Consider the following 24490-nt stretch of genomic DNA (forward strand, 5'->3'; position numbering starts at 1 on the left):
TATATTTTTTGGTTGTAGTTCTTTATTAACTATTATTTACAATAACTAAAGTCCTAATTTATTGGTTATTGTTTCTTTACGCGCGAACCTAAACAATTTATAGTTTATTACTTATATAATTACTCTAAGGACCATTTCATTATCTCAAAATTTTAATCTTATGATGATTAAAAAATATTAATAATATCGTATAACGCGATATGAGATTGTCCTGAATTTATTTATACAGTGTGTATTTCACGTTTGATTACGCTGAATATCAGGTCGTCTTTGTTATAAACGCGAATAATTTACAGCACAGTACTAGTGTAAATAATAGCTTTGTATTATTTAGACTTGCGTTTACGATTTAAAACGATGCACATCATACAACAACCGTTGTCACTTTACCCATGACACTATATAAAAGCACTTTTTTTAAATGTACAATATTTGCATGAATGTTTAAAAAAGTCAAAAAGAAAGTATCACAGTTGTAATCGAGTAGTTACTTCTCATACTACCGTTTCTTGTTCAGTTTTAGTTACTTAACCTTATATTGTACCAACAGAAACACTTTAACATAAGACATCGATATATTTAGAAAGCTGTAGGTGCAAGAAGATTTGCAATGATAAACCTGAGTGCCAGTTATTCTATTTCTTCATGCAATTGTCCATAGAAGGTGTTCTGGCACAGATGCAATATAGACATTTTTACAGCAATTACCCAAATAAAAGAGCGTATGGTAATGAATTTCAACATGATCAACTTGTTAGAAAAAGTTAGAGAATATCACGAACAATTTCTCGATTACTTAAATAATTCAATAATTTAATGTACTTAACATTTAAACAAAAGCTAATTTATTAATAACTAAAACATTTCATACATGGTTTATTAGACAGTCAGACCTTAGCTATTTTGATAATAAGTTGAGGTTGATTGCGTTTGATTTGGATATTGTGGGTAGTCAGGGAAACTCGTATTTACGGTGTTTGGTGCAGGAGGTGGATAAATACCTTGCGGAGGAGGAGGATACTGCTGAGGATATGCTGGGTAACTTGGATACACAGGTGCGGAACTATTGTACTCGTAGCCAGGTTGTGGATGTAATGGAGGATAATGGGGCTGAGGTGGCGGGTATCCTTGATAACCATAGTTATACGGCGCCTGTCCATGTTGATATCCGCTGTACCCATCAAAAGGCGGCGGAGGCGGTTGAAGAGGAAAGTTGTAACTCGGCTGTTGTGGTGGATGATTTTGGAATGGGGCCATATTATAATTATAACCGTAATTATAGTTGCCCGGTGCGGTGTTATAATCCGTAGAATTTTCAGACTTTAGTGGAACTTGTTGACCAGTAAACTGCTGTTCGGCGGACTCAGAAAACTGTTCCGAAACGTATGTCACCTCGTCGCTCTGATCACTGTTTTCATTGCGTTCTCCTTGATCTGCGGCAGCGACCTATAATGATAAGACATAAGAATAGACGTAAAAATTGAGAACCCAGTGCTATATCGCTTGTATTAAGTAAGTAAATATATACAGGGTGGGCCAACGAAAATGTTACTTTTTATGACTCCTGGTATATTTAGAAAAAACGCTCGAACATGTGAACTTCGATTTTTAATGGGACACCTTGCTAACTATAATTGCATTATACAGGGTGTTTCATAAACAAGATACTACGTAACACTTTTGATTTTTAAATGGAAACTAACCAGTTTTACGTCATTTTTTTCGAAAGAATCGCAGATTGCCGTTTCTATGGATACCTATGACAGTTTAGTCAAAACAACGAATCGCCGTCAAGTGTCACGGTGGGGCTTAATTATTTTTTTAACTTAATTTGTACAGTTCATTATAATAAAATCTTCCATTCGGCAAAGTTTACAAATCATCAAAATTTAGTTTGAAAACTGAAGTTCTGCCAGAGTTACCGCTCGTTTATTTAACCAGTTTCATCCAGACAGAACAATTAGCATTTCTGATATCCACCTTCAATCGTTTTGATTTTATTTTAAATTTTATACCATTATGTAATAACTAAATTGTTGGTTAGGTTGAGACGTTAGACAATTTTAGTGAAATACTTTTTAATGGTATCTACTTTAAAACTCGAAACTCTTGCGAAAATCTATGCTGTGATTAATTAACTCTACATGATGATTCATAGCAAATTTGCTACATTTAATAATTTCCTTTAAATTAAATAAATGAAGTATTAAGCAAAAACAATATTTATAAGGCAAACATACGGACTTCAATGTGGTAACAAATGTTGAAAATGATGTCGGGTTTCCCCCATACAGTAATGAAGATTTTGCTCAACTCTTTTGCGGATATTTAATAAATCATCTGAGGATATTTTTCTGTGCTCATGTGTAATCTGGTGGCGAAGCTCTTAAATCGACTTTGGTTTTGAGTTATAAATTTTGCTTTTCAAATACCCCCAAGTCCAAAGGATTTAAGTCCGGGGACCTCGGTAGCCACCCAATTGGACCTCGCCTACCAATCCACCGACCAGGAAAGATGTAATCCAAAAATGGCCTTACAGGGGCAACATGCAACATACAACTTTCAACATAATGGCATGGTGTGCCATCTTGTTGAAAGCGGATATGGTTTGCATTTTCTATTATTTCCGTAATTATTGGATCTATTGTATTTTCCAGCATCTCCAAATATAAGTCGCCTGACAAGTTTTCAGGGATACAAAGAGGTCTTCCAATATTATTTCATAATATACCTACCCAAGCGGTTAACTTCTGAGGATGTTGCAAATGAACTTCTCTAAATAAACGTGGGTTGGAGTCACTCCAATAACGACAACTATGTCTATTATCAGCGCCGTGTAAATAGAATTTGCATTCATCTGAGAAGCAAATATTAAACAGCAAATGTCTATTGTTGAACAACCGTTGACTCATTTGTTCGCAGAACTCCATCTTCTATCATAATCGTCTTCATTGAGTTCATGTACAAGTTTTATTTTGTAAGGATGAAATTTATGACTTAATCAGCCCTGTGCTGTATCATAAATGCTATTTTCAACCGCCACACGTTATGGCAACTTAACAGTTCAGGATAACATTTTCGATAACGTTAAAACATAACCGAGGTGTGCTCTATCTCCCAGTTAACGTATGCCTTTCCGACCCAGCATCAAACGTTAAAAAGGAAAAAATATTGGATGCATAAAGTCAGATGCCCTTATACGAATAGTCTATTAGTTAGAGGGAGAGTTAACATCAAACCATCGAAGCTTCTAAAACATATGCACCACCACCACATGTGCACGTTTTGACCATTTGGGCTCCCGGCTACCATACTTGTCTTTGTTTATGATTTGTATTCACTTTCAATTTTATTCGTTATTGTTCTTGACCTATCTTCTCAAGCACTTTCAATGGAGCATGTACAGAACAGAAAAAAAACAAACCCGCAAACAATTTGAAAATTTAGTAGAGTTTGTGGAGGAAAATAAAGTTTATTTCTATTTCAATTGTTCTAATAAAGCTCACCTTATAAGACCACCAAAAGACATATTTTTCTTTTAAATTAAAAACAATTTATAGCTAAAAGACAAAACTACGCTCTGATTAAACACAATTGTTTTATTTATTCCCCGAAGTTAACTTCGAGGGACGCACGTTAAGTTCGATAGCGGCATGTGATTTGATGCTGCTATTATGAAGCGCTATTTCGTAATATAGCGTTCGTCGATAGCGTGCGCCTGTTACAATATAAAGGTTTTACTGATACAACACACCAATTGGAGCCAGATAACGTGTTTGACGGATAACATGCACGTTAAAGTTAACGTGAGTGATACAGCACAGGGCTGAATGACAATATTCTTCGTATAGACGTGCGAGAAATTCCGTAAATGGAACCAGTTAGCGAGTACTTTGGCTATTGTCAAGTTCCACGTGTCCCAAAACCGTTATTTCAATGGCATTGTTTGCCACTGTTCGAATTGTATGGTCCTGTGACCATAAAATTCAAATTCATCCAGATTCTTCAAACTTCTAGATTAATTTTACCACATACTTATCACTAATAGTTCTGTCTGGATGTACCTGATTAAATAAACGGGCGGTAGCCCTGGCAGAACTTTTTCAAAATTAATTTTTACTATTTCTACTGTTTTGAGAATTGAAAATTTCATTATAATGAAAGATTTGCAGGTTAGGTTGGAAAAAAGTTCAAGCCCACACTGACATTTAACGGCGACTCGTTGGTTTTGGTAATCTAGGTATCCTTAGAAACGGCAATCTGCGATACTTTCGCAAATCAATTTCGCAACAACAAACGCACATAAAATTAAAACTGTTGAAGATGGGTATAGAACATGCTATACCAACTTTCTTCTTTCTGGTAGAAGATTTCTACTAACACTCTAACTTTCTAAAAACTAGTAGGTTTACATTTGAAAATCAAAAGTGTGACGTCCTTAAAAATTAAAGTTGACGTGTTCGAGCGTTTTTTTCTAAATCTACCAGGAGAGCAATAAATAAGGATGAGACTTTCTCGTCACCCGGTATGTAGGAATTTAATATGTATCCACTCTATATAAACATTGAAGTACAGAAAAGTTGTAAAGTTCTAGTAGTTCAAAAACCAATTATTTACTTACCAATTTACTTTGATCCAAAGATGCATCAGAACTGGCTTCATCGTCTGGTTCATCCCCATCTAGTGGATGTCTTATCTCATCGTCTTCTGAATCCAAATGATCTAGATTGTCAGGATTTTTGAATCCGGCAGTTATACTGTCTAGTGTTTCCTAAAAATAACAAGTTTAACTTTTTATATTAACTAATCGATTTGTTTCAATTATATACAGTTGATGATTCGATTGATAACACTTAATATTTTAGATACAATTTGTAACAATTATTTAGGTTCATCCACTTTTTTGGCTTTAACTCAAAAACTACAAAACCAAATGAGCTCATCTTTTTAAGAAATACGGTACATATGACCAGTAAACATGTGGTCATTTAGACAGCTTTGCTTTCAAACACAATAACGGATTTTCAGACCGTAACAATGATTTAGGTTCACTTGTAAAAATAGTCTGTTTATTAGGTTGTGCCCTTATTTATTGTTTTATCGTGTTATTTGTAAGTTTTTAGAGCATGGGAAAGGGAAAAGCTTATAAATAAGTTGGACTGACCCATCGTGAAATTGCTCTGAAAAAAGAGCAGACTGGCCGTTCTCTTAACGTTGTGGGCAATTTGTTCCGATTAGGCGGCGAATACGGAACGAAGGCTCCGGGAGAATCCCAATTCCCTCGGCACGCGAAAAAACAAATATTGGAGCTGCAGCAGCAAATTCAACGAAGGGAAGTCGGCAGATGCAGAAAGAATTTGCGCCAAATGTGTCACATGAAACGGTATGGAGGACTTTAAAAGAGTCCCTCAATCTTCGTTATGAGAAAATGAAGTCGACTGCATCGCTAAGCCAAAATCATCAGCTTCTAAGAGCCCAATTTGCCGATCAGCATCAAACATGGACAGTGCAATGACACTCGGTATATTAGTTAGGTTACGGTTAGTGGCTAGAATTAGTTGTATTTTACAGATTGTGTGGTCCGATAAGATTAAATTGAATTTGGATGGTTCAGACGGCTTAGCAACTTACTGGGATGATTTACTCGCTGATTCACGCAACTTTTTGAAGCGAAATGTTGGTGGAGATTTGGTACTGATCTGGGCGGCTTTCTCAGCGGCCGGGAAGACAAGTTTAGGATTTTTGAACGGGAGAATTAACTCGGTAAGATAACAAGGGCTCTCAGACCATGTGTTGCCGTATTTGGCGGCTTGAAATCGATCAATTGTGTTTTGGCATGGCCGGCACCGTCATCAGATTGAAATCCTATCGAGAACTTGTGGGGTCAATTGGTGCGTGACGTTTATGCTGATTGTCCACAGTATAACACCACCGACGAGCTAAAAGAGGCCATTCAAGAAGCAGAGAATCGGATCATAGTTGAGCAACTTGTGAATTTTGTTTCGGTTGTTTAAAGTCTAATAAATTTACGATTTCTACAAGTGAACATAAATCATTGTTACGGTTTGAAAATCCGTACATTTGGAAAAAAATGTTGCGTGTTTGTGTAAGATGCGCTCATTTGGTTTGGTAGTTTTTGAGTTAAGGCCTAAAAAGTGGGTGAGCTTAAATCATTGTTACACACAGTTTAATGTGCTAGTATGCTATGACTGAAATGCAGCATGAATGCCAGTGAAAATATTCAATGGAACTCTATAACAGGAAAAACGCGAATTTTAGAAACATGCTGATTCAAATACGAGGTCTAAAGAACGGAAACTTTCAACACTTTTCAATCATCTGTTGGGCGAAGCAATTAAAAACAAGAAATATCACCGACCGAAATTCAAACAAGGAAAGCACCGTGCCGCAATCGGATACAAGAACGAAGGTGGATCAGATGGGCAGTAGAAATATGTGAACTACGGCATTTAAATTGTATTTCCATTATCTCTTAGATCTTCGGCTGATCGGATAAATGTGAATCGCCTGTCTTGGATATGATTGATAATAGGATTTAGACAAATTAACACAAAATCGGCAAATGGTTCACCCTTAAAAACCCACACGAAAAGCGACTTGTGCCAAGCCATTCACCAATTAACACTTTTATGAACCGACGAGTAGCAACCTGATGTAAGACTGTACTGAAATTTAATTTCGGCACACCCAAGGAACGATAGTCTTTTTAGTCGCAGCGTTGTTAAAGGTGCGGTTTTGGTGGTACGATCGGCGACTGCGACTCGGTGCTGCGTTGGGGCGCAGTCGCAGTCTCAGGTGTGGTTTGCGTGATGCGTCTATAGCCGCAACAGATCAAGCCAAGAGGTTTCGTTCGAGGTCCGTGAGGTACGTTTGAGCAAAAGTGTTCAAAAGATAGACGACGTTAAACTGTTAACCCTTATTTTGCTAGAAGAGAAGGAAATAGAAGAACAATTATTCAGAAAACAACTTCAGAGCAAAAAATTGAAGCGCATGCTATTGTCTCCCAGAAGAAAGCTATTTCAATCTTCTTAAAATGACTATTTAAAACTAGATGAGAACAAGTTCAGATAATTCCTTCGGTTAAACCCTTATCAGTTTGACTTTGTTATCACTTATAGCAAAGGAGATAATAAGACCTGGAATCAATGGCAGTGGCATTTTGGTCTACATTCGAATCGTAAGTGAACATTTTGCATACTTGCGGTTTATAAAAAATTCCAAAATTCAAAAAAAATTGAATTGCAATGTTTTTTCTTGATTCGCTGGTGGAAAGTACGTACTTTCGCCATTGTTTTCGAGGGCAAAACCATCACTTTTACCAGTTAGTAATTTTCTTCATTTTGTGTGGTACATAATAACTTTCGCTACGCACGCTAACAGGTTGACTTGATCACTAACCGCCAGTTGATTGTTTTGACAATATTTTCAAAACCTTATACCTTTTTCGGTTGGTTTCCACCGAGAATCATGAAAAATAGTATACGGTACACGAGACGAAAGTCGAAGGCCCGCCACTTCGAGTATGACTGCATGCATGAATGTCAATTTCAAGCAGTGGCGGAACTTCGACTTCCATCTCTTGTACCGTAATATGCTAATAAACCATCGAATTGCGGGAACAACGTATATAGGAACTGATCTTTCAGGAACATTTATAGGAATAAATTCCTTTTGGAGTTCTTGTAAAAATAAATCTTGGTGCAGCGCCAAACGTAGCAAAATAGCGTGTCTCCAGGAACAACCAGCGCTTCAGACCTTTGAAATTTTAAACTTATCTGGCACTGAAACGGTGACCAAAAAAGAACTTTGGCGCTGAAACAACTTTTTCTTGATTCCCTGGTGGAAAGTCCACAGTTTCTCCATTGCTTTCGATAGCGAAATAATCACTTTAACTCATTACAATGATAATTTAGCATTCTCCCATTATTCATCGTATATTACGGTACAACAGATCAAAGATCCGACACTGCTTGAAGTTGACGAATGCATGAATATGCATGCAGTGGCGGGTCTTTGACTTTCCTCTCGCATACCGTAAGTATACTATTTTTCTTTATCATCGGTAGAACTAACCGGAAAAAGAATAACTTTTAGAAAATGTTGTCAAAACAGTCAGCTGACAGTCAGTGACAAACAATCAACCTGTCAGCGTGCATAACGAAAGTTAGTACTTTCCACACGGGATGAAGAAAATGTTTGAAAAAACTTGAATACTTGAATAATGGGCGGAAAGGTACATTGCCATTGAAATGAGTAAAATTGATTCTTTCGCTATGGAAGACAGTGGCGAAACTGTGTACTTTCCACCTGGGGATTAAGAGAATTAAATTACGTTTGCCGCAAGCAATGGCGGAACTTCAACTTTCGCTTCTTGTACCGTAATATACTATTTACGCCACGTCTATGGGCTTTTTAAGAGTTTTTGAATTTCTGAAAAATGTGGATAGCTGACCGAGTTACGGGATAAAGAGTGGAAGTATGTTCAAGCTTGAGAGTTTTAACGCTTGCCAATATTTAGATCACATTACCTTCCAAACTGTCGCAATTACAAATTTTGTTATAGACAGTGAATGTGTCGAGAATACAATTTGCAAACAATCTGATTTTCTATTTTGAAAATGAGTTAATCGAGGTAAAATGCAAAGTATTTTGTTCGTAAAAAAACAATGACATCATCATAACTTTCAAGTTTTTCAACCAGTTGCAGTTGTCCGAGATGCAGCTTTATAGAAAATCGTATATTTCAACAAATTTAAAATTTTCCATATCGGCCCGATATTTAGCATAATTTCCACATAACAACATAACATAATTTAGACAACTAGAGACACAACAGAGACATTTAGACAACTCTGTTATGCGGAAATTCAAATGTTCAGATCGAAAAAGCTGTTTTTCCAAAAAAACGACCTTAAATCCACAAAGAAAACATTGAAAACACTTGTGTTGAAAAATCGTCCTTTTGACATTAAAACGATTATGATTTTCCGATTTCAAGTTTGCAAAATACGATGTATAGACAAAATCATTCACTTTATTGAATTTTCAATAATCCAAATCGTTTTCGAAAAACCCGGTTCTTTCGAAAAAAAAATTAATTAACCTGTCTATGTCGAGACAGTCCCCCATCGGCCTAGTGAAATCACAAAAGAACATGAAGAAACAAATCACAGGATAAAAGAAATGCAGATTAGGGTTCGGCTGGGAATGGCAGATTAAAGTTCGCCAGTTCAACTACCGACGGGGGCGCTGCGAAACGTAAACATTAATCTCCATTGTAAACTGTCAAAACCATATGAAGACTTTTGTAATATCTTACTGACATATTTAAACCTTTATTTTTAAGTATATGTATAATGTAAAACAATACTTACACACTTTTCTATATGTTTATATTATTTTCAAGGCTCCCAAAAGCTGATCAGAACTAAACAAAACAAATCACCCTCACGTGTAACACCAAAGTGTCAAATGTTACTAGTTTATGCCGCGTATTTAAAAATCATAGACGGTATTAAAGGTTTTGTTTTCGTCCTAGCAAGTTCGAGAATTAACTTGGAAGACGAAATAATATTAGATGATATTATTTTTGAAATAGAAATAATTTAGAAATAATTGCTTATGGTTTTCCAAGAAAGCAAGAAGATCGCTTTCCAAGAGTTATTGGGGCGTGCTCTATTTTGTGATGTGTAAAATGTAGTATTTCGAAATCGAAAGACGTATTTTTCAATGAATACTTAACGCGTTAAAAATTATGGACACTGTTGCAGATTGGCTTTGCATTACAGACAATTCAACAATTCTGAATAAGTAGTTGCAGATTGAAGGCTACCTACATTAGGAAACGACGAATTTAGTAATAGTGTTTTGCTTGATCATATCAACATATAACTGAATATTAATTCAAGTCATGTTAGGGTGTGTTTACTTTTATAAAACCGTTTCAGGACGCTCCAGTCTCTATACCATGAACTCTGTGAATTGGAATTAAAATTAGATATTTCGGCAATGAGGATGCTTTCCTTTTAACTTAACTTTAAACTCGCCATTTAACAAATAAATTACCTGGAATGGTGTGTTTTCCAAACGCGATGTAGATTGTCCCAGATGTTCGAGTACTGACTCATCCTGCTTTAACTTGACGTGATCTTGTAGCGAGGTTTTCGCAGGCAATTTAGGCTGTTGCTCAGGCACTTTCTGTCCCGGCTTTTGCTGCTGGGCTGTAGGGTATAATCTCGGTGACGGTTGGGAACTAATTGGTGTTTTTAACGGTTGTTTTACACCTCCGCTAGTGACCTGCAATGCGAAAACAATACCATAGTTGAGGAGCATTTATCGACATTTAATACAATTTAATTCTAGGCACAAAACAGGTACGTCAAATTATATACCATTAGAAAAATCCTACATTTTGGGAACTAATCCGGGATCGAAGCGATTGAAGAAAAAATAGTCAACAGGTATCGCCGAAGGGAAGACGAAAGAATAAACGAAGGGAAGATGAGAAGAGCATTTATCAACAGAAAGGATGGAAAGAACGACGCATCATCTTGGGCTGTTGAATGACATTTTTAGTGGCGATTGCGAAAAAGCTGTCTGGGTTAGAGCTGACTGGTTGACTGCAGGTGTTTCTGTCATTTTGGAGGAGTTAGTGACGAAGGCGCTCACTGAGCTGTGACCAGGTACTTTAGTTTTAAGCCTGGTTTCTTTTTTCGTTTAGTTTTAAACCTGTCCTAAGAAGTATTACTTCTGTCGATCGATGATTCGCGACAATGCAGACAAGCACATCTTGAAATGCAGACAGTTGTTTTATCAATACATTGTCGATACGTATGCAAAAATTGAAACTGCGTTCCGAACAGTATATCCATCTGCGTGATGCAGTAATTAATGACAGCAATGTAAATCCCAATGAATTGGGAAAAATGATAATACTCCCCTCCACTTTTACGGGGAGTCCGTGGCATACGCATGAGTACGCGCAAGATGCAATGACGTATGTTGGCGCATACGGCCGACCAAATTTGTTCATCAAATTCACTTACAATCCTACGTGGGCTGAAATAAAGGAACTTTTATTCCCTGGTCAATCACCTTCATCACTATTTCTACTATCATTCTGCATTTTTCATATTTTTTTTAAGTAACAGGTTTCTTTTGGAACCGCAATTAGAAACCTATTACCAAAGTGAAACTGGAACTTTGGAACCTGTTACAGAAAAATAACCGTTTATCACACCTCTAGTAAACAGTGTGCAAATTTGAAATTAAGTTATAGTTAGTAGTAAGTTCTTCCAGTCCTGCCAACAAGTACCTACGTCTACCTCTGCGGGATTTTACGAGTAATTGCAAATGTAATTTACTAATGTAAAATTTTAATGGTTCAATAAAGTTAAAGTTAAAGACTTTTGACTAAAAAATTCGAACATATTTTGATCTCAGTTATGCACTTTTAGACATGGCCGGCTTTTTATAGACATTTGGGAAACTGTTTCTTGATTCTATCTTTTTATAAACATATTTAACATTTTTTGTCAAACTAATTTTTAAACGGACATTTCTCACAAAGCGTATACATTACGCTAATCAATAGTTCAATAATTTGCCTACGCAACTATAACCTTTAGAGCTTTAAGTTTAGAAAGTGATACTTTGTCAATCATGTTCGCTGTTGTGCAGAAAAATGGAGAAAGTATTTGATTGCAATTTAGAGAATTGCTGTTTTGAAGCACGGTGATCGTACCCTCATAATTGCTTCAAATCAAGTTGTCTGCTTTTAAAGTGCGACACATTTTCATGCAACATTTGAATATTCTCGATCCGCGCAGCCATTTTAATTTAGTGATTTTAGAGCACACAAATTTAGTCACGTGACTTCCAATATTCCGGTGCAGAAAAGGCAAAGAGCCCAATTTGCCAGCCATTGTAAACATGTTACTTTGGAATGCACAAAGCATACAAAATCAAAATCAAAATTACTTACCCTTTGAATTGATATGTTTTTCTTTAACTGAGTGATTTTCTTTTCTAATTCATCTCCTTCATCGGCCTGTAGTGGGTTTGGGAGCGCAGATTTTTCCACTTGTGATATAGGGGTAATGTCACTTTCGCTACTATCAGGCATCGGAACTCCAAAAACTCTTGCTGCTTTCCTAACATCAGCATCCAGTTCAAACGGTTTTTGCCGGATAGGTATATTTTGCCCTTTTCTCGAAATGCTTTGAATTCGTGAAACCAGATTGGGAGTTGTCTTCTGGGTGCCTTTTACATTAAATTTATTTAAGCCTGGGATAAACGGCGACTTTACAGGCTGAAAAGTTGGTTTTTGAACGCGCTTTAGCGACTTTCCTGCGAGAGGGTTGTTCTTCATTTGCGAAGATAGAAAAGGTGGATTAGATGCCATTTTCAATGGATCCATTGAACTGTCGTCTGCTCTGCCTTTTACTTTTATGGCTGTTTTGATCGCAACTATTTTTCCACTTTCCAATTGCATATAAACACCTTTGGGTGATTTCAAAACTAGTACTTTTTGGCCCGCTTTAATTACTATGCTGTCATTGTCTGCTTGATGTGTTGGTATGACAACATCCAGGGGTAGCGTCATTTCTTGAGCCGTCATACCTTGGCGTTGCCAATGCTCAGCTGGAATCCATCTTGATGGCCGTTCGCCACCCTGCTGCATAGGTCGCACTGATGCCACCGGCCTATGACCTGTAAATCACATTTTAAGTAATCAATATAGACAGATATTACAGTGATTTACCTCTCCCTGAACTACTCAAGTAAGAAGGCTGTCTCGCTGCATTTTTGTCTCTTTCGTAGCCTTTTTTAGCTAATCTCTTCTCCTGCTGAGACAGTTGCTTCTCTTTACGATCCACTAATAGTGATTCATGTTGAAAAGGCTCCTTAGTAAGAGTAGTTCCATGGTTATCCAAGACCTTTTGTAGAACCACATCAATATATTTATCTTTGCAACAAGACCAGTCTTTTATTTCTCCCTCATCCTTTTTATCGTCGAAACATAATGTGCTAACGTCTTTAATTGTCAAGTGTGCGTCCGGATTACATTCATCCACGACTCTGTCCGACATACCTAAAAATATTCTAATTAGTACTTTGTGTAGTACTTAGTCTTCATGTGTACACAATGCAGATAAATTAAAAAAAAAAAAATAAAACCCCAGAGCAAGGGATGAAGGAGGGGCCATGGGTAGGACGATCGTTTGCTCTAACTTGTGTGAGGTTTCGCGTGAGGACGGAGCCTTGCACTCCACTATGATAGAATTTGCCAGAGATGATATCTATATAGTCGGTTATATAGGTCACCCCTGTAGCTTCGCGCAGTTCGGTTACTCTGCTGTATTTGTCAGCCGATATAACAGCTTTCACGAAAAAAAAATGAGTCCTTTGAACACGCCGTCTCGTGGAATTGCTGACCGAGTGCCAGATAGGGGAGCCGTAAGTCAGTATGGGCCTTATAGTGGAGGTGTAGAGCAGAAGTTTGTTTTGAAGCGATAGATAAATCGATAGAAGATAGAGTATTTGGGCCATCAGTCTTTTGTATAGCAAAGTCAACATGCTTTTGAAATGAAGTCGGGTTGCACTGGTTTGATTGGGGTATTTTGGAACATGAGTGGAGATAGGATTTTGTTGTTAGTGAATTTGCGCGAAAAGATCAGAAGTTCAGTCTTCCTGGGATTCACTTTAAGTTTCCATTTGCACCGTTTAATTTGATCTGAAAGTCCTGGAATAATAGGAATGAAAAGGTTTTTAATAGGTTTATTTTGATTTTGTTTTGTTTGTGGGAATTCAATTTCGTTAAAACATTTTTCAATAAAAAAATTTGGATAATTAATATAATAATAATATAACGATAGCAGAAAATTGCTATCAAAACGTCAAGATAATTTTTCAAATTAATTTCTTTACCAATTGGAATTTTCTCTTACAGCTTGAGGCAGAATACTCTCTAGGTGATAGTTCTTTATTACTTTTTGATAAATAATTCGTTCTTATTGCGAAATAGGAGCACTATTTATTAATCTGTAATAAAAGACGTGAGGAAATTCTGTCTTTTTTAAAGACAACAATTTTTGAGGCAAAATACCCAACAAGAAGTTTGTAAAAAAATTAATAAAGTTCCCTTCTACAATTTTTTGATGAAAAGTCAAAGCGGCAATGATGTTTTTGTCATTAACAGATAGTTACAGTTGGATAGCCCTTGTCTATAATAATAATAATTTGTAAAGCTGTGACTTATTTTGAAGTTCCTTTCACGAATTTGCGGATATGCGATTAGTTCAGGGGAAATGTTACAGTAACATGGCAGCAGCTGAAAGAATTCACGCAACAGAGAGCTTCCAGAAAGATAGTGGACGACACTTGATGTTCGGGTTTCAGACACCGAGGAACAAGTATTAGACATAATTGCAGCAGAGCTTTCCAGGGCTACTCAGAGCACAACTGACACTTTCCTAGGCACCAAATAAATACCGAGCTAGGGCTACATTCCTACCACGTATGTAAGATACATTAAACCAATGGATTACTGAACACCGGTATAAATTGAGTAGGAGTTGATTAACCGAATACGAGAAGCTGCTCGAGAAGAGTGCATAATAAGGTGATTACACAGGCACTTGTTTGGAGTTACAAATTCAAATGTATGTTTTTGTAATTTGTAAACAAATTAATAATTCGAAGTTATGAGTTTCGAAATAGGTTCCGTCATTCAACGATTCCAGGTAAATTTACCGTTTATCCTTGTCTATCTTATTGTCACTTTCTGTATAATTGCATGGTTATCGGAGTTTTAAATAATTACGAAGCAATATGTATTTTTTACCTCTTTTACCAAAAGCTAATTTTTTTTACTATTTTTTCTGTACTCTTGAAACACCGCCAGAGGAATGACGCCAATTTTGAATCACCCTGTATATTGCGGAAAATATGCCCACACTTTTATAACTGTCCTATATAACTGTTAGGCTTTCAATTGAAATTCGGTTGAAAAAAAGCAGTAATGTTTATCTACTGCTACTTAAGATCCAATGTAATCCCGGTCATTTAATTGAAATGTCTTTGAAGTTGGATCTTAAGTCTTAACTCAAGCAAAACTAACTGACGTAACACAACACAAATATGTATTCAAAATTGTCTCCGTGTTGCAGCACGACTTATCCGGAGTAGGTCCGGGGGTAAAAATAGAATATTAAGATTAAACGTCTTTATAATTAAATTTCAAATTTAAAAATTAATAATTCCAAATAGTAATATTACAACAGTGTAATAATCATACAACGATCTAATTTTACGTTGAGACAAAATATTGTTTTGATTATGACAATTCATGAAAGTCATTACCTTGTTTACTAACTTGTCGATCATAAATTTTCTTCTCCAAGCAATTGTCCACAACAAGCCGATAGACGAAGCAGGGCTTTCGCTGCCCATATCGATACACTCGACAAACGGCTTGTGTATCATGGCACGGGTTCCAAGAAGCATCCAAAACTACCACACGGTTAGCACCAATCAAATTAATTCCCAGCGAACCAGCTCTGGTCGACACCAAAAATAGATATATTGTTGGGTTTGAATTGAATTCGTTAATCAATTTTTCTCTTTCTTGTGCTCCGGTGGAACCGTCCAGTCCTAAAACATGATCATGAGAAATCGATATATGGCAAAGACAAAAATTATACAGAACCATCCCACGAATATTGGCTGCTATGCGTAACTCGAAAAATTCAGTTGTTAGTCTAATAATTAATAAATGGATCAGGAATGGGTAAAATGCAATTTAATTTCCTTTTAAATGTAAAATATACAGGGTGATTCACAATCTTATGAACACCGAGCAGGGGCGTGTAAAGGACCTCAAAACAAGTCGAGTTGCCATTTAAGCTTTTTTTTCAGGCTCATGGTTATCGAGATACAGGATGTTAGTTTCAAAAAAATATTGCTATTTTCTCTTTAACTCTTTCTCTTTCTTTGCTTTCTCTCTCGCCACTGACTTCGACGAAACACATTTTTTAATGTGTTGTCTAATTTAAGATTTTTTTATCTCTTACAGTTTTGCTACTAATATAAATTAGTATTAAAAAGTGTTTTTCTTTTAAATAAAATAAAATCTGTTAATTTCGGATATATGAAAGTTAATGGACAACTTTCGAAGCTGAACACGCTTCTGTGAGAAATGAGCGGGTTACAATTTGAAAGCCGTCAGTTTTTCTATGATTTTGCATAAAAAATCTGACATTTTTTCCCAAATAATCTAATATAAGTAAATTAAACCCTGTCTTATGATTGCTAATTTCCACCGAATATTATGTCCTCTGAGAAGCATTGGTAACAACGTTCGGGGCTGCATCATGATTCATGCCATTTTCTATAATAACATACAAATATTGCCAAAACCATGCATTGCATGACTGTTTTTGCGCAAACCCGACTCTTTTCGCCTTAAGAAGCTCACAAACGTGCATTTATAAAGTGTTTGGGTCAATAATAAGGATTAAATCGCCGGTTAAATATCGATAATAATAATAAGGAAGAATTCGTCGGTTAAATATGAATGTTCACAAAAAACGCCTAAAATGTACCGAAAATACAGATTTTCTCGCAACTGAAAATGCTGACGTGTTTTCCAACTAGTTCGTTGTATACATATATGAAAAGCGTTCAAAATTATTAGGAGAACTTAATTTTATACTATACAGAGCGTTCTACTTAAAAAAATATATATTTTTTTAGATGTATGAGGTAGAGCCACTTTTGCAAGACCCGCAAGTTTCGGGATTATTGTAACGATATTTTTCGAGTTACTGTTAGCAATCCACATTCGTGGGACACCAAGTATCGCGGAACTTAAAATACAGGCCCGGTAAAAAATGTTCCGGAAAAAATATATGAGTAGTTCAAGGCAGATCCCTAAATGTCTACAGGGTGTTCCAAATTCTTAAGTCGACACTATTGGTAACTTTGTTATTACTACAGAGCGGAATATATGCAATTTTTGCATATTTTATGCAACATTGCATATTTCCGAAAAAACTATATTTTTGAGTATATTTGGACATTTTTTATCTTAGTTTATGGGCTTGCCTGTATTCTGTTTCATGACATTTATTTACTGTCTAGGGAAAGTCAATTAAGAGACTATACTCGTATATTGTACGGTGTTTACATGCATATTGAATTACTTATGGACAAAATTTTCTCATACTTTTTTAATCAAAATTCTTCTATGGCGACTCTAAAATTAGATTTTAAAACTAAATGATGGGTTAAATTTGTATGTCAAGTATCTGTATGTAAAATACGGGAATATTGCACTCATTTTTTAAATATAGTTCTACCATGAAGTTTTTGTCAGTTGTTTTGTTGTTGAGTCATTCAAGTTAAGAGAGTGACTCTAGCAAATAATCTGCGATAATGGAATACATAAGTGTAGTATATCCCCATCTAATTAGGTTAGAAAATGTATTAGACATGTCAGTACATGTAGTATGTATGTGGTTATGTATATCAAATATATAAAAATCATTAAAATAACAAAAAACATGCACTTGTGTATGAGTATCGTGTGATAATTCTTATAAGACTGGTCGAATTTATTTCGCAAGTGTCGTCACACCAGCCAGGACAATCAATTTTTATTTTTTATTTTTCAAATTTTATTGTTCAGTATATATTTCAAATCATAGAATGGTTACCTAGACATTCTAAAGCAGCTAAAAAATGTATCATCATCTTCTAATAAATCTGTACCCAAAGTTGGAAACAAACCCTTTTTTGGCCGTTCACTTAGTAATGGGTGTACCCAGAATATTCTTTTTTTCTGTCGAAGACGCCGTCGCCAGCAGCGCCACTAAGAAGCGCTGCAGAGTGGCCCGTGACTTAGATTCGTTAAAAAATACAGTTTACAGGTTTCTTATTCGGACGCAATTCAACAATAAAGACAAGATTTTTGATGCGAACAATTATCAGATAAGCAAAAATAGCTAGGCGTGCTGTTGACAGGCTGCATTCTGCCACGTGTGTCTGGGTTTGGTGCCTTGAATGACTTGCTGCTGGCAAGGTGCTGAGTTGCATCTTGCCACGTGTGTAGGTTTTTGTAGTGTGTGTTTGTTGCCTTAATAGTGGGTTTATACACGAGAATAAGGATAAGGCTTAAGGCATAAGATTAACGCTTAAGGAACAACGCCTAATGGGGCGTTTATAAAGCAGAATAAGGAACAATATTATTACAATACAGATACAGCCAATCAAATGCAAGCATAGGCTTAAGAAACAATAGGGTTTTGTCTATGTATGCCAACATTATCGCGGTAACATACCACTAAAAGGTTATTTCACACAAATATTGTACCGTGGATGGCCGATTATCAAACTCTTTCTTCTGCTTCCAACTTTTATTCCACTCGGTACAACTTTAACTACGGAACAGGAACAAACTAACTTCTAAATTAACGTCAACTTCACAAACAATAACAATAACAAACGGAAAACACGCGTTTCCGACTCGCGGGGTTTAACCTCTTCTGCACTCAGGAGCGACTGTCACTTCACTCTTTTTTGTGTGGTTCTCGTCGTCGCTTATATAGTTTCCTCCAGGTATCCCAGATAGTTCTCGAAATCTCCAGAACAGGTGCGAAACTTCCCGCTTGTCAGTGTCATATTTGACAGCAAATGGGGCTCCCATTTACTGAAATACCATGAATTTCGATCCCCCATTCCAAACGTGAGTACCCCAGGCCATTTCCGTTACAATATTGTACATTAAAATGGATTTGTCCACTGAATAAGTGGTAGTTTTTCTGTTTTTCTGGTTTAATAATTTCGTTTTCTAACCTCACAAGAAAAAGTAAATACGATGTTTGGCGGTCACGTGGCATAATGGAATATCATTTATCTTACAAACTGTGCAGGCCTCATTAGAATAACGCCTAACGCATAAGATAATTAATAAATAATTTAACATTAATAAAATAAGATATTGTAACGGAAATGGCCTGGGGTACTCACGTTTGGAATGGGGGATCGAAATTCATGGTATTTCAGTAAATGGGAGCCCCATTTGGGCCCCATTTACTGTCAAATATGACACTGACAAGCGGGAAGTTTCGCACCTGTTCTGGAGATTTCTAGAACTATCTGGAATACCTGGAGACAAGTATATAAGCTACGACGAGAACCAGACAAGGAGAGTGAAGTGACAGCCGCGCCTGAGTGCAGAAGAGGTTAAACCCCGCGAGTCGGAAATCCGTGTTTTCCGTGTGTTATTGTTATCGTTTGTGAAGTTGACATTAATTTAGAAGTTAGTTTGTTCCTGTTCCGTAGTTAAAGTTGTACCGAGTGGAATAAAAGTTGTAACCAGAAGAAAGAGTTCAATACTCGGCCATCCACGGTACAATATTTATTATCGGTGCAATAAAACGCAAAATCTACCGAAAAACACGCGGTAATGGCGAAGATTTAATGGAAGTTATCTGAAACTGTATTATTTATTTTTAATTAAATTAAAGTCGTCACATCTAAATAGATCTTTTATTTACATGAAAATGGTTTTGGCATATTTGTCTAAAATTGACTTGATTTTGATTTTTTTTTGATTTTGTCAGATAACATATACGGAGTTCTACAAAAAAACAAGTTCACTATATCTGGGAAATCCGATGACCAAATTTGTTTTTTTTTGTTGTCATCATCGCAATAAGCGCAAAAAAACATTCATTGTACTAATTGTCATTTCTCGAGAACTAAGTAAGTTACTAATAATGTCGCCTTCATTTGGAACAAGCCTGTATACTTTAAATACAAGGTGGTCAGTAATGAATATGTCATAATGTAACTGCAGATTCTAAATATTAATACCTTCTTAATTCCTTATGGTATTAACTCCAGTGTAAATTTTTGAATAAAGTGTTCGCACAATTGAATTTCTTCGTTGCAAACCAGATCTTTTAGTAACACCAAAAGTAAAAACTAAGGGGTTAAAATCAAGAGTTTTCCAATCAGATTAAGTTCGAATTTCCCACCACTAAAACCCACCATTATAACTTTCTGCGAAATTTCAATTTGCCGGTTATAACGAATTAGTACGCAAATGCATAATACGTTTCTTCGAATGAAAGAAACAGAGTTTAAATCTACAAATAAAGTAGAAAAATTCCAGGCATAACCATAAATACGATACAAATTAACTTACTGTAATAACTGGTATTCCTGGCCCATTTACAAGTTTGTCCTGGTATAATGCTCGTCTGCAGAAACTGTTCAATTAAATCAAGAGTAATTAGAGATTGGCTAAAAACTAGCAGTCTATCGCCTAAAGCTAAACTTTCTTTTATAATACAAAACAGTATCTGGAATTTTGCCGAGTTCTCTATTTGGCCGGATACGTAGTCTTTCAGTAGTTCAACTGCCTGAAAAATTAAAGCAATTATATAGAACTATTAATATACAGGGTGCATCACGGTCAGCATCCATTAGAATATTTCGGGAAGTAATGGGATTGGAATCTTGCAAATTTGGACAATGATATTATACTATGAAAGCTTTCACGGCCGGTCAGATTACATTTAGAAATGTTTTCCGGGCTTTGAAGCCGTGGTCTATCGGAATTTCTTCCTGACGTTTCGTCCACAACTGCGGTGGACATTTTCAAAGGCGATGAGGCAGTGGGCGAAGTGATCTCCCGTGCTTTCCGACTAAGAATGATTCAACTGCTGGATTCCCAGTCATTCAAAAGTTATTCAGTTCAGTTTTAAATATAAATTACCCTGTATAATATTTTTTAGTGTTTCTTTGTTCATTTCCAATAACTTTAATAAAAAAAATTATACTTACTCTTTCCGTTTCTGAGCAAAAAAATAGTTTCTCTCAAAATTTTACCATTGACACGGTGTCGCCGCAAATTGAATATATTTTTAAAGATGAAAAAAAGAAACTCAAAACGTCAGTTGTAAAATTAGATATTATTGTGCTTGTTAATTGATGGGTTTGGAAGCAATAGCCCAATAGTTGAATGAACAACCGGTTTATTGCTAAACAATCGTCATACAATTTTCGGATTCACTCTCACTACAAATGTTCCAGATTACTCGCTCGGCGGTAGAACTTCCGGACCCAACATTTCTTCCCTAACCAAAGAAGAGTAGCTCGAGCGGTTGGTACGGTACCCGGCCAGCATACGGTAGTTGATGCCTTGCCTACACTGGCGTCGCAGGCGTCCTTGGCCTTATGGTAGAACTTCCGGAGCCAACAATATTTATACGTATGTTATTGAAATTGCATCTTTTTTTCATTTTTAAGAATTGTGAATTTTTTGTTCTCTGATATTATTTTTATTATAACATGTCAATAAAAAAATGTTAATGTTTATTTTTAATAATATTTTTACTTGTATACGGGGTGTCAACTTGAAAACTTCCCATCCTTATATCTTTCTTGCAGTTAAAAATATAAAAAATCGATAAAACCCGTTATTGTATTTGAAAGGGAGACACTTCAAATTAATATTTTTAGCCTCCTTGTTTCAACCCCCTGGGAGGGGTAGATGTCAACCCTGAAATCTTATAAGATAATGCGTAAGGAGATCCCATGGGTTTTATCGTAGAAATTTATCTTCCGTAAATAACAAGTTATTATTCTCGAAGTAAAATAATCAATAAATCTGAAATTAATTGTTTAAACTAGATTTTCTTCCTGCTATTCAACGATTTTAACGGTGTAACCTAATCTTCCAATCATTTGTACCCAATGATATAATTTATGTTTAAACACTAATCTGAAAACCAAAATCTTAATGCAGGCAAGTTTAATTGTTTCTGTAACTTTGAACCGCGATTATTCGAAAACCCCTGGACAAAAAGCAACAAAGTAGTAACTAATGTAAAGAGAATTTAACTTACTTACAGATCAAATTGACGGATCTTTCCGATTTTTCATATTTTTAACTGCAAACAGATATTAAGGGTGGGAAGTTTTCAAATTGACACCCGGTATGATATAAAAGCACTATTTAAGTTATTTTAAATAAAACTTTTAAATGTCACCGCGGAAAAGGTTGCCAATCCCTGTTCTAGCGTTTTTTCCCGGTTTTTTTGAAAGAGAATAAAAATTGCTATTTTCCCACTTTGTTGTATCTAGGTTTCTTTTCCCGATAATTCATCATCGAGCACAATAATATCTAATTTTGCAACTTAGATTTTGAGTTTCACAGTCATCTTAAAATATATTTAATTTTAGGCGACACCCTGTTAATACTAATATTTTGAGAAAAAAGGGTAATTTAACGGTATAACCGGAAGTCGCAGAATGTTACGGTTATTTCATCTGAAAAGAGCGTCTTCGAAAACCCATTATCCAAATTTGCAGGATTGAAAGCGCATTACTTCCCGAAATTTCTAAGGCACACTGCCCGTGAGACACCCTGTATATTATTTGTTAAAATTGTTGTGTTGGCAGCAAAACACTACTATGAAAACATTCGTACCAACATAAAGTAAACAATTAATATTTTTAAACAAACTTCAATACATAAGAAAGCTGTTACGTTGTCTACTTACCCAGTCATAAGGGATTCCGCCATCCTCCTTTGAATCCTTAATTGGTAACGAGGCAACTAACTTAGCTAGTGGGTTTTCAGTAGTTTTGAGTGTAATTGCCTCATCTTCAATTTTTAGCTCATTTTTTGGTTCCATTTTAAATTTATCCAATTCCTGCTTGACGCCGTACTTATCATCTTCTCGTTCATCTTTTTTGGATTCAATTTTAAAGTCACTGATGATATTAATTTTTCTATCCGAGGAAAATACTGACGGTAATTTGATGTCGCTAATAATATTGATTTTAGGTTTGGATTCATTGCTAGAATCACTTTTATGATTAGTTAAATTATTGGAATTTATCAACGAACTAGTGTCTTCTTTCTTCAACCAATTATATGAACTAACTTGGTTTGGATGAGCATTATTTGTATATGAAGCACCTGTAACAAACACAACACTTCAATAAAAAATATGCCATTTAAATAATTAATTTGCTTGACGCAATTAGTGCTTGCTAACCTTGTTGATGATACTCTTGCTCTTTTTGAGAGTTCTTCTGCTGTACAAAACCATTTAATATATTGTTCTTAACCTCAGAATCTTGAACAGGTAGATTGGATCCTAACTGATTTGGAAGCGAGTCACCAGTAGTTCCGCAAGATTGCCTAAGAGAGAGCCCTAAAGATTCATTCTGCGGATGGGCATTTACTGCCTGGATTTTCGTGTTTTGCAGATTAGCTTGCGATTTGGCACTCACGGGAGTTAGAGAGATTCCAGAAGGCAAATTCGGAATCATTGGCGTACTTTTAGCATTTGCTTTGGCTAACGTAACCGTGTTTTGGTTATCCAGATTAAACAGGCTCGTATGATTTGCAGACGACTGTTGGCTATTGGAAGCTTCGCCAATTCCAACACTGCTCATGCTCATTCCTTTAACGGTTTGATTGTGATGAACGTTATGGTTTTGGTGTTGAGAGGTTTCACTAATGGAAACTTGTGCGTGCAACTCATTAGCATCGGGATTCAAAAATGGAGACAAATTGCCCATTTTCTCGCCGAACGGAGCACTGTACGATGGCTGAGACATGTGATCGTCAAAAAACTGAGAAATTCCTTCGAACGACGTTCGCGGCTGGTTGAATTCATCCGTATAAGGTCCATAATTGGTGTCAGAACTTTTAGCTGCATTTGAAAAAGATGCCGTAGTGTTAGCAAGGTTAAACTGCGACTGAGTGTTGGTTGGAAGTAACCCATTTATGTTGGTAGGAGGCTGCATAGAACTAACTATTGAGTCAGCATTGTTGCTGTAGGGCGTTACTGAAGCGGCAGGTTTGCAAGGACGCCCTCTGGGTCCTACTGTTTTACGTGGTTTTCCCGGGCCTCTTTTGGCCTTTGCATCAGTTATTGATGAAGCTCCTGTAAATGATTGAAAAATAATATATTGACTCGTGCAATAAAAAGTAGAGTATTCCGAAAAAAAAATGTATTTAGAAATTTCGGATACTAGGCCTGGTAAACACTGTGTTGAGTTGCCCTTTTGAGTTGAAGCCGCTCTGGGAGTTAGTGAGTTATAAACCATCGCGCCTCACTAAGCCGCACGTCAAATTGCGCTTGTGGCGGAGCAATTTTTGAAATCAGAACTTTTAAAGGACATTTTTAATTAGTTGAAATTTTGTTGGTTTCTATTATCGCTCGGAAACTGAGAAACAGTTTAATTTTTAAGTGATTTCTTCGAGGTTTTTTTTTGTTTAGTCAAATGTTTTTAGAAAAACCAATGTCATGCGGTTATTAATTTTGATTTTGGCGTTGTGCATTAATCACTGGAGCTGAGTAAAATTCAGACAAATATAAATGGCTCTAAATTTAACATTACATTAGTGAAATCTCGGCGCTAGGAGCCTTTTTCGTTTAGT

General features: G+C 36.1%; 1 protein-coding gene and 1 long non-coding RNA gene across 4 annotated transcripts in view; one reads left to right on the forward strand and one right to left on the reverse strand.

Annotated features, from left to right (window-relative positions):
• Nucleotides 1-24490, reverse strand: part of LOC109545060 — a 40783-nt gene continuing 16293 nt past the window's right edge. For 2 of the 3 annotated variants that reach the window (XM_019915551.2, XM_048666681.1), the window contains exons 10-18: nucleotides 23097-23993; nucleotides 22596-23017; nucleotides 20234-20450; nucleotides 15385-15675; nucleotides 12785-13114; nucleotides 12005-12732; nucleotides 10087-10317; nucleotides 4622-4771; nucleotides 1-1446 (exon numbers count right to left, since the gene is read on the reverse strand). In XM_019915551.2, coding sequence (XP_019771110.2) covers nucleotides 895-1446; nucleotides 4622-4771; nucleotides 10087-10317; nucleotides 12005-12732; nucleotides 12785-13114; nucleotides 15385-15675; nucleotides 20234-20450; nucleotides 22596-23017; nucleotides 23097-23993 — 3818 coding nt within the window. In that variant the 3' untranslated portion in view covers nucleotides 1-894. Of the gene's footprint in view, nucleotides 1447-4621; nucleotides 4772-6464; nucleotides 6946-10086; nucleotides 10318-12004; nucleotides 12733-12784; nucleotides 13115-15384; nucleotides 15676-20233; nucleotides 20451-22595; nucleotides 23018-23096; nucleotides 23994-24490 lie in introns of those variants that run through there. The other variant, XM_019915552.2, reaches the window with a different exon arrangement.
• On the forward strand, nucleotides 4988-6041 carry LOC125504538. Its single transcript, XR_007281559.1, has 2 exons — nucleotides 4988-5521; nucleotides 5572-6041. It is a non-coding gene; the product is annotated as an uncharacterized LOC125504538 (long non-coding RNA).

Source organism: Dendroctonus ponderosae, unplaced genomic scaffold (assembly GCF_020466585.1).
Source record: "Dendroctonus ponderosae isolate FM_Combo_2020 unplaced genomic scaffold, Dpon_F_20191213v2 Dpon_F_20191213_5, whole genome shotgun sequence".
NCBI classification, from domain to species: domain Eukaryota; kingdom Metazoa; phylum Arthropoda; class Insecta; order Coleoptera; family Curculionidae; genus Dendroctonus; species Dendroctonus ponderosae.